At 40.9% G+C, this 10,617-nt stretch overlaps 2 protein-coding genes across 2 annotated transcripts; one reads left to right on the top strand and one right to left on the bottom strand.

The window, feature by feature from the left end:
* The first annotated feature begins 469 nt into the window (after positions 1-469).
* TMEM69 (transmembrane protein 69) lies at positions 470-1,819 on the top strand. The gene is made up of 2 exons (XM_010083431.1): positions 470-514; positions 1,094-1,819. Exons 1-2 carry the CDS (start codon positions 470-472, stop codon positions 1,817-1,819), a joined length of 771 nt encoding a protein of 256 aa, XP_010081733.1.
* Positions 1,820-5,194: 3,375 nt separating this feature from the next.
* On the bottom strand, positions 5,195-10,613 carry IPP (intracisternal A particle-promoted polypeptide; the record flags this gene model as incomplete). The annotated part of the gene is made up of 7 exons (XM_010083432.1): positions 5,195-5,590; positions 6,536-6,756; positions 7,427-7,549; positions 7,874-8,011; positions 8,776-8,943; positions 9,687-9,842; positions 10,151-10,613. Coding segments are annotated over 7 exons (1,494 nt in total), but the record flags the coding sequence as incomplete, so codon positions are not given.
* Positions 10,614-10,617: the final 4 nt, after the last annotated feature.

Genomic DNA, 10,617 nt, shown 5'->3' with positions numbered 1-10,617 from the left:
TCAAGTGTGCCGGCGAGCTGTTTGCCTTTCCCGGTTAGTGTTGTCCCCGCGGCACGGACCTCACCCGCAGCTGGGGGGCGGTGCAGTTTCTGCTCCTCAGGGGTTGAGGAGCTGTTTTTCCAGATGTTTTCTGTCGGTCAGCTAAGCGCAGCCGTGCATCCCGTGGAAAGGATACGGGAAGCCATCCCCTGTTCCCTGACAGTCAGTTTTTTAACTAGAAACTGTTCTTGTAACGGTTATTATAACTGCAGAACTTCAGTTCACGGAGCTACGTGAAACAAAATATCCTGTAGTGGGTAAATACGGATTGAGTACATATTATATTTATCTATAAATGTACATCTATACGAGTCTTGTATCTGACAAGTCTAGACAGTGACTTAACTTTGAAAATAAGACAAACTCGGCTATTCATCAGTTTCAGACCCTCTCCTAAATTTTTCTGTTTTAGGGCCTTGATAAAGCAAATATGTTTCCTCTCGTGCAACGGTGCTGCTTCCGCACGCCCTTCAAAGTAAGTTTCTGAAGCCATTTTTTCTATCTTTAAAAGTAAAATAGCAAAAGGTATGACTGGAGCATTGGAAAAAGAGGTGACTTACACGTTGCAGCAGCTGCACACTTATCACTCAGCTTTTCTGAGAGAATTCTTAGTTCCTACAGCAGCTTTTAGCCAAAGCTAAGGTATTTCTTTTTCAAAATCTAGTTGTAGTGTCTAAAGGCCTTTTTAAATTTAATTTTTTAAGAGTGTGAGGGGGTAGTAATTTGTTTCTGGACTGATATATCTTAACTTAAAAATGCCTGAAGAATGTGTGCGTGGGTGGAAGGGTAGGTGGATATACAAACCTGTTGTAGTGACTGAGGTTTGCTTATTCACTATGAGGAGCCTAATGGCCCTTCATCAGCTAGCTTGTTAAAGCTGCATGAGTTAGCTTAATTATTTAAATGAAAAACACCTGAAAACCAAGAAGAAGGACAGTGGTGATGTGACCTGAGTTGGAAAATTACCTAGTACGATATTTCATAGGTAGTTTAGGTAACTGTAGATCCATAAGCCTACACTGGAGGGTGTTCAGAACAAGCTTTATAATTGCAGCTCCAGAAGTTAACTGGTCCCAGTCTACTACTGTATGGAAGGAAGAGGACAACTGTCTCTTCTCTCAGCCTCTGTCTACGGAGAGAGGTGTGTCTTCTCTCAAGATCTCCAAGCCTCAACTCAGCATCAGTATATGCAACCAAGCTCCACGCTTTTCACACCTCTCTCCCCTTCTTCAAGAAGAAAACTCCCAAAGCTGAGACCAAAGACTCTGGCATCTTGAAACGAAGTATGAAATCACTAAAGGAGTCTCCAAAGCCAGCCCTTTACTTAAGCCTGGCAGGGCTAATTCCATTTGTTTCTGTGCCGCTGTCAATGGCCATCCAAGGGACCTACTACCCAGAGCTGGCATTTGCTCAGATCACATATGGTGCCGTAACGGTCTCTTTCGTAGGAGGAATGAGGTGGGGGTTTGCTCTCCCAGAGGACAGCCCAGCCAAGCCAGACTGGCTGAACCTGGCTAACAGTACAATTCCTCTTCTGCTCGCCTGGCAAGCCTTGCTTTTTAAAGATACCACTTCTGGTGCAGTAATGGTAGTAATGGCCTTAGGGATAGCACTGCATTATGATGTTTCCCTTCTTCCTGCTTATCCCAGGTGGTTTAAAGTACTGAGGGTAATGGGAACAGTGGTGATGGTATTGTCTCTATTAGCTACTGCAGCATTGAAGACTATGTTAGAGGAGCAGCTAAGTGACAGCAGAAATAAATGGCAGAACACAAAATAATAAATCAGTAGGAAAAAGCTATTTATTTGCCCATAAGGTACTTGTGTTGAGTTCGGGGGGGGGAATAAAGACTTATTTGTGCTTGTAAGTCATAAGATGGCAGTGATCAAGATGCTTATTCTCAAAGCAAACAACTTAGCTAGTTTAGGAGGGAAGGATTGTAAATAGCAATGACTTCTAAGGCAGGCACATGTCCGTCCTTATCTGTAGAAGAGTGTGACTTTTGAATGAGATTAATTTAAAATGAAGATTCAAATGACATGGGTATGAATTGCTCTATGCTGAATTATTAAAGTATCTAATTTAACTATAATGCATGATAACGTTCTGTGGTGGGGGGAACAACCGTGTGGTCATAAACAGTAACAAGGTGAAAGCAGTTCTTCTAGTTTAGTATTTAGGAAAGCAGCAGAGAATTTGGCAATTGTACATACATGTTCAGTTCCTCTGTTATGAGACAAAACTCTTTTCTGTTTTATTCGGTGGTAGTCAGGTAAGAAAGGAGCCTAGTTTGCAGTGGTAAGCCAAGGTCAGCCGCTCACCTAAATACGTCATCTGGCTGCTCTGAGGGAGTGGGGAAAGCTAGAAGGGGAAGCTTTGCATCCTTCACAAGGGGCCACAAGAGACAAAGTTTCTTCCTACTCAGGCTTACTTAAATGAAAAACGATACCTGGGCCCTCTGTTCATAGGTTTTGTTTGGACTTGGGGCCGCATCTCCACAAAGATCTGTCATACTCTGAAATTAAAGTACTATCGACTGGTGATATGACACATAGACAAATGTATGGTATGACACAAGGAGTCAAGTGCTAGCACTAAAGGATCAGATAATGGGATTGAAAGTAGTTTGTGTCTTCTCCTTCCTCAAAACTTGTTTTATTTGAGCACCAGGGCTAGGTACAAATAGACGTGTAGCCTGCAAACCCTCCATGATGGGCCAGTTATTGAAGATACTGCAGGAACATATGTTTTTTGTACTTAAGTCTTCCTAACACATCATTTAGGGGAAGGAGACACAGCCTAAGTCACATGAATTTTCTCTTCTGGAGTTAGCTACCTCAAGAAACCTATTAAATTCTCTGTGGGCATATTTACTGTGGGCTTTTTATCTTAAGTATTCTTTAAGTACAGTATAAGATGCAAGAAGAAAGCTGAAAAGTGACATTCACACACAATCTTAGGACCAATTAGATAATCCTCATAGTGCTCTTACAGCACTATTCTTCAATGTTGTTCTATACAGAACAAAGCACATACTGTCACTTAAAAGAACAGACAGTTAGGAAACCTGCCCATCCTGAAGACAGAGTCATCTTCTTATATAGTATTCCAGAAACAACAACTATGTACATGAGCCTCTTACTTTTGTAACCTGTTAACCTTTACATGTTAAGAGCATCATACCTCTTGAAACAGTGATATATTTCAGTGCTCTCTGACTATAAAGAAAGTAAAATTGAGTTTGTGAACGAAACCAGTTCTTTTATTCTTTCTTACTTACACATGGCATTTTAAAAAATGGGTCCAGAGAAGAGTACTGCCTTTGACTTGATTCGGGGAAAGAGGTGCCAAGTATCAGAGACCATAATCAACCGACTTCAAATTGTCATTCAAGCATGATAGAATCAGCTACAAAAACTGGAGAAGGTAACTCCATACAGCAGCAGTGTCCCCCATCACGAGGGATTCTGAAATATAAAGAAGAAAGCCAAAGAAATATTGCCTGTCATTTGATCCCAGAAAGGGCTGCACAGAGCTGGCCAGGCAACCAGACTTCCAAGTCTGACTGATTTTAAATGAAGAAGTGTGTTACTTGCACCTTCCAAATTGTCAGCACTTACAACCAATCTTTTCCTAGGGTCCTACTGGGAAATAGAATTCCCAGTTAAAAAAAAAAAACAACAAAAAAAACTATTATATGAAAGTGGCAGTGATACAACTGCTTATGATAGGAGAGCACCCTATTCAAGAGCATTCAACAGGCAGTTCTGAAAATGCATTTTATTATGAAAAACTGTTTAAAACAAGCTTCAACTTGGAAAAAAAGACAGAATAAACATTAGTTCACACACATAAGAAATCTTTTTGAAGTAAAAGCACACACAAGATTATAGAACGATCAGAGAAACAAATGCTCTATCGTCTAGCATGTTTTATCCTGGCAATCTCCCAACCCTACGTTAGGATGTAAGACCTAGATTCTTAAGGTACCTGCAACACTCATCTTGGAGGATTTTATTAATGTATTAATTTGTTAATTTTACACAAGCGATATTGACCTAGACAGCATGAATGCTCCTTTGTCTGCACAGTGCAGGCTTCCTGTTTTGTGACATTCCAGTTGTGGTTTTGTGTTTTAGAGTAACACTGTCTATCCAAGTCCAAGCAGCCTTATTTCAGACTCCATTCCAATCACCCACAGCTGTGCAGAAAATGCAATCATATTGTGCAAAAAGCAACTTCAAGTATGTTAATTAAATGAATCTAGAAATAACTCCAAACTCCTTGTAGTATTGTTCTACTAAGTGTATCCAAGCTAAATACAAACTCCTTAAGACAAAACACACTAAGAGCATCACTTTAATGCTGAATGCAGCTAATTCTATCACCAAGTGTTCTGTCTGCTTAAATTTGGAAGAGGCAGGATACAAGATGTAGCAAGGATGAACGTGTGTACCTCGTAGAGCGGCATGTATTTCCATGCCAAGCCTTAGTGTGTGTAACACAGGGTAAAACCTATTTAACTAAGGAAAAAAGAATTAAAAGGTCAAAAGGCTTTCCCTATATTTTTATACTAAGAGCAGTCCTAAACAGAACAGCTAATCTAATGAATAGCATTTCCATTTAAAAGTCATCAGAGCTTACACAAAAAGGAGCTCTACTGTCATTGCTGAGAAGAAAAGCCTATGCAGAAGTGGAATGACATAATGAGATGAACTGTGAGAACAACCTTCCAGAACAGGAAATTATCAGCCACTCACCATCCAAGTTAGTGGAGTGATCAAAAAGTAAACATCCAATTCATATAGAATGTCTGTCATATCCAGCAGTAGAAAAGAGGCTCAGATGCATCAAGGTCATAAGTAGGGGTACCAAATCTTCCCCATCTGTTATTTTATCTTCCTTGTTTTTCACCAGAAAATGATAACTAATGCTAACCAAGTAGCCTATCTGCTCTTACCTACAGGTAACTCCCAGCTGTCTCTAGTGGCCTCCTTCCAGAACCTGATTAATGTCTCCAATGTGCTAGAATGATTTCCTCTGATTTTTGCAGGGCAAATTTGCCACTTATGTCAGTGAGCTTAATCCAGCCATAAGAGACATTCCTACTCTTAACAGAATACTTCCTGAGACAGACATTGGATAAGCCAATTTACTTTGAAGGGCAAGAGTTCTAATATTTCCTTTTGCTCAGGAAAAGCCCTCTGATCTAGTTCTCCAGTTTCTACCGAAGCTCCTGCATTAGAAGAGGTTTCTGGACCATAAAACCAGAAATCTGAGGAGACAGATTTACTCATTCCTTGAATGAGTTTTCTTCTTTGTGTTTTACAGCACAGCTACACCTCCTTCGCAGCGGCTGGTGATCATGTTGGCAATTTCAGTCCAACTGTCCATATGAGGGTTATAAACTTCAACAGAGTCAGAGGTTACTGGAGCAGCAAAATCGTGGCTGGGAGCTCGGCCTCCCGAGGCATAAAGAAATCCATTCACAGCCACAACACAGACACCAGCTCTTGGTATCTTCATCGGTGCAACTTCAACCCACTTTTCCTAATGAGAAGGTGAAAAAAGTCAACAAGAAATTTTAGGGCAAGCCCTGATTCTGATAAAAGTAACTGTTATCAGAAAGTACACAAAGAACACTGTGCATACACTTCCCAGGCTCAAATATGGTCTGTGTACAGTATCAAGAGGATTATCAAGACTGGAATAACAACATTTTCACAAGTGGTCCAAATCATGCTAATCACTAAAGAGCAGATCACATACTGTCTGTACAGAACACCACTCCCTTTCTTCACTCACCGTAAGACACAGTCTGTCTCCAAACAGAGAATGGGACACAGTTTGAGGTGGGAAATAAGGAAAACTAGATTCAATTTCAAAAGTAAACCAGAATGGCACACTGGATTATGTTATGCTTTTAACAGTAGCTACTGTTCCAAAGTGCATCATATAAATATGAGTAATAACACTCAGGAATAATTTCTTACCTTATTCAAGACTTTAAGTGTTCAAAGTGATTTTTCTAGTTGTGCTGAAACATCACTACATTTTGATGCAGAAGAAAGATCCTCAAGTTTTGCAATAAAAGGGCAACTCCTACTTTTTCAGAGAGTTTTTTCTCGCCAGTTAGTTTATTGACCATCCTATCGCAGAGGGGGAATCTATCCCCGCCATCTTAACCCTAAACAAGTATTTACCAAACTACAATATATCTATGCATCATCACTATTGCCTAGCTTTCAGTTTCCCAAAAGCATGCATGTGATCCTTGTAAACACTCCACTAGGTCACACAAGATTTTACAGACTGGTTAGGCCAGACAGACCCTGAGGTCACCAAAGGTTTGTTTCACTCAGATTGCCAGCCAGTAGTGAAAAGGAAATGGAATTTCCAACTTTCTTTTTACAGAGAAGAAGCAGGCTACCTCTACAGCATCTTACACAAAGTTGATGCAATCTGCATTTATGAAAGGAAGGGACTCTGCCATACCTCTTCAAAGGAGTATCTTTCTACAGTAGCAAGTGCATCCTGAGATTCATTCCAGCCTCCCACAGCATAGATACAATCATTGAGAGCAGCTACACCAAGATACGCTCTTCGGGTGCCCATTGGAGCGAGCTCTGACCAACGTTTAGATATTGGGTCATAGACTTCAACAGTACGTAGCTCTACTCCTTCATTGCTGATACCACCAACAACATAAATCAAACCTGCAGAAACAGAATTTCTCCTGTTAGGTTTCATAATACAAACATTTGAAAGACAAAATAATGTTTGTCACAATACAAGTTTCAGCCTGGCATTTAGATAGCTTAAGAATGCCAGATAAAAATCCTCCATTTGTCCAGCAGTAGCATACATAAAGTTTTCAAATGAGTCACTTGAGGCTCAAGCACTACAAGCTCTGATGAAAACAATAATTAATCAAGGGGAGAGAATTCAGAAGGCTGCAACTGCTGACCAGGCCTGGATCAAATACTTAATAAGCACATTTATAGATCACAAGTCTTTAGACATAAAATAACTGGTGGCAACTCTTCAGATTATCACAAAGAAACACTTACAACCCCAAATATGGAAGGTAAATAAAAGCAATATCAGGAAAGACAATCAATTGTTAAAAAGCTAGCTGGATAACCATACTGTCAGCCATGTAAAAACTGTTTTCATGAGATAAAAGGCAGAAGACGGAGCAAACTTTAGTTTTTGAATTCAGCAGATTTAAAAATATGGTATTATAAGAACAAATAGGTGAGGCACAAGCATGTGCAACTGACAGTGCAGTACAAAACAAAGGTAAAAATTAATGACTGAAACACAAAGCTGCAAAATCCAGTGGTTCGTGGAACTGTTAATGGAAACAAACTTAACAATGCTCACCTTGCATTTCACAACAGCCAAAGTAGTAACGTGGCACAGCCATGCTTCCCACAACATCCCAACTATTTTCTTCAGGATCAAATCTTTCAATTGTATTGCCAATCTCTGCTCCAACCCAACCTCCTGCAAATAACAGCAAACACAGGAAATAATTTAATGGCATGAAGCTATGTGTTAGCTGCATTTTCAGACATATGGTGCACTGTTTCAGGACAGACAAATTCTGAAACCAGCATGCAATCTACAAAGGAAATTAGTTACAACTGAAGGATAACTAATCCACAAAGATTTGGTATACTAATGCTCATACAAACAGCTATTTTTCAAAACTTCAGTTTGCAAATTTGCAACATCAAGATGTAATATTTAAGATCAAATCAATTTACAAGTTCCATGAATTAACACCTTTAAAATTAACTTCACCTAGAAAAAAACCCCCAAACTTACCCAAAGCATAGATAGCACCATAGCATGCGCACACTCCCAGTCCACAACGGGGATGGTTCATGGAAGCCACAGTGGTCCACTGCTTAGTAACAGGATCATAACATTCCGTACAGTCAAAAATCATTGAGTCCTTCTCACCTGCATAGTAAGAGCAAGAACAGAGACAGGGGAAACATGATGTTTTGTACTACAGATATAAAAGCATTCTTCAGCTCCTTCCAGACAACATTTGAATAGATTTTTCTTTTAGCTAGACAAACAGGCAAAGTAGCAAAAGCTTCGTTTATATCCAGAACTGACTCATGACTAGGAACAGCTTTCATCAATGGTTCTCTAAAACATTACTGAAAATATTTTTACTCCACAGCACAACTGACAGAGTTTTCAAGACTGAAGAATGTGTTCTGTGGTGATAAAAACAGTATATGCATGCATTCTTTAACGATGGGCTGGTAGAGCTACTCATCACATCCTTGTGCAAACATTCATAACAAGCCTTTCCAGGCAGGCAGACCACAATTGGCCTCTCCTGTACTAGTGCCTTTTATGCCGTGAGCCTCTACCAGACTACAAATGAGAAAAATGCTATTAGTGAGGTGGTACACAAAGTCTGCAGAAGATGCAACACCTCTTAGTACATCTGCATATATCTGCCTACCTGTGAGTTGCTATACCATGAAGGGAGAGAAGTTTAGTAAAAAATGGCCAACATAGAAGCCCAAACAGGCATTCACACAGCAGTGATGGTAGAGAACCAAGAAACCCTCATTCAATTGTTAATTATGTCTAAAAGTTGTTTTATTTACTGTTGGGTTCCTCAGAACCACTTGTAGGAAGAAAAATTTACAAAATCTCCATCCATGAGTATCCGTGTAACAAAGCAAGTGTGTTTCAGCTGTTACCTCCAATGGCATAGACCATTCCTCCCACCACAGCCACACCCAGCCCACTCCGGGCCTGGTGGAGAGAGGACACTGTGGTCCAGTAGTGGCTGAAAGTGTCAAATCGTTCCACACAGCTGAGAGCTCTACTGTCACTCCAGCGTCCTCCTTGCAGACGGGTGTACCCACCTAGAAAGCAAGTAGAAAGATCATGGCTGAGTAAGAGCTTCCTGCTCATCCCCGTGTTCCTATATCTAAACCAAAAATTCCATTAACAGCCATTAGCCACTTTTAGTAAGAATTCAGCTTTTCAAATAGCTTTGTTTCTCCAGCACACAAGGAAGAACGGTCACCTGGAGGGTCATGGAACTTATGCCTGAGCTGACTACTTCACCACAACACTACAAATATTACCATTTGTATCCTCAGTAAAACAAAGACCAGTCAGCAGCTTTTGCTATCTTCAGGCAGTGTTTCTACCCACAGGGTGAAACAAGTATACCCTTCCAATATAAAGCTGCAGCTTTGCTGAATACTTGCATTTTCAAGTATCCCATCACATGAACCAGAATATTCTGGACAGAGAAAATGTCAACCTTTAGAAGAACAAGGAGTGCAGGGAATTTGCACACACCATTCCAGCAGTGAACCCTGGGCAAATCCTCTGCTGATTTGCAGATTTCCACCCAAGGCAAACAATTTCTAAAATGCAAATCTAGGCTTTGAATTCCATGTCAGAAAGACATGAAATATGAACGCTGCCCCTCCGTGTAATTCTAAGCAGAAAGCAGCTAATGTGGTAACTCAGTGAGATGAAATATTTCACTATTTTTGTATATTTTGATTTAAAAAAAATCCAGTTTATCCTTCAGTGCTGTAATATAAGATACTACTTCATTTGTTTTACAAGGTTCAAACAACCACATTCTAACCTACTGCATAAAGGTACTTCCTGGCTTTCCTCCGGGGACGACCTTTAGAAGCTTGCAGAAAATTGCTGACCTTGTTCTCTTTGGGAGATTTACAGACTTCACAATATTCTTTCAACAGAGTTTGCAGGGCCACCCGAAGGCTGAAATCTGGAATACCTTGAAGAAAAAAGCAGAATAAAAAAGGCACGGTGAAAAGTTACAGACAATAAGAAACACAGTTGTAGAAAAGTTACTAGCATCTCCTAAAACAGCAGAAAAACCTAGACAGCCTACTTTTATAAGACTTTTTCAAAAGCCTGTTTTTAAAGTAAGCTGTGCTTATTTGTTGAAAAACAGAACTTGTTCTCTATAGACTAAATCTTTTCACTCATCATGCTGTTGACCTGAAAAAAATCCATCACAATCCAACACATGGTTTGCTCAAATATAAGCACCTCTATTCTTTCTTTCCATCGTCCACTTACTTTCTATGTATTTTAATAGCCTTTGGGCCGGAAGCAGGGGGAATCGAACAGGCTCCAGCACTTCTACGACATACTTCTTTCTTTTCCCCACATCCTTCAGAATCCATTGCATCGCCGCCGTGAAAACCTGGTACTCGTCCTCGATGCTGAGGTCCTCGCTTCGCAAGATCTTCACCAGCTGCTCTTTGGTCAGCGCCAGGAACTCCTCGCCGCCCTGCACCTCCAGGAAGTGCGCGTGGATGTAGCTCTCGGTGAACTCCATCAAGTCGTGACAGGCGATCTGCTCGGAGAACTGGAAGAGGCCGATGCAGTTCAGCGGGTCGATCTGCCCCTTCAGGAACTCGCAGCAGAGCTCCACCACTTCGGTGAGCTGCAGCATGTCGGCGGCGACGATCAGCTCCTGCACGTTGTGCTCCGCGATGCTCACCACCCCTGCGGGCACAGCAGGCACCGGGGCTCCGCTCGGG

The sequence above is a fragment of the Pterocles gutturalis genome, unplaced genomic scaffold (assembly GCF_000699245.1).
Source record: "Pterocles gutturalis isolate BGI_N339 unplaced genomic scaffold, ASM69924v1 Scaffold42955, whole genome shotgun sequence".
In the NCBI taxonomy this organism is placed as follows: domain Eukaryota; kingdom Metazoa; phylum Chordata; class Aves; order Pterocliformes; family Pteroclidae; genus Pterocles; species Pterocles gutturalis.
Note: the sequence above shows the minus strand (reverse complement) of the source record. Positions and strands in the feature narration are given on the sequence as shown.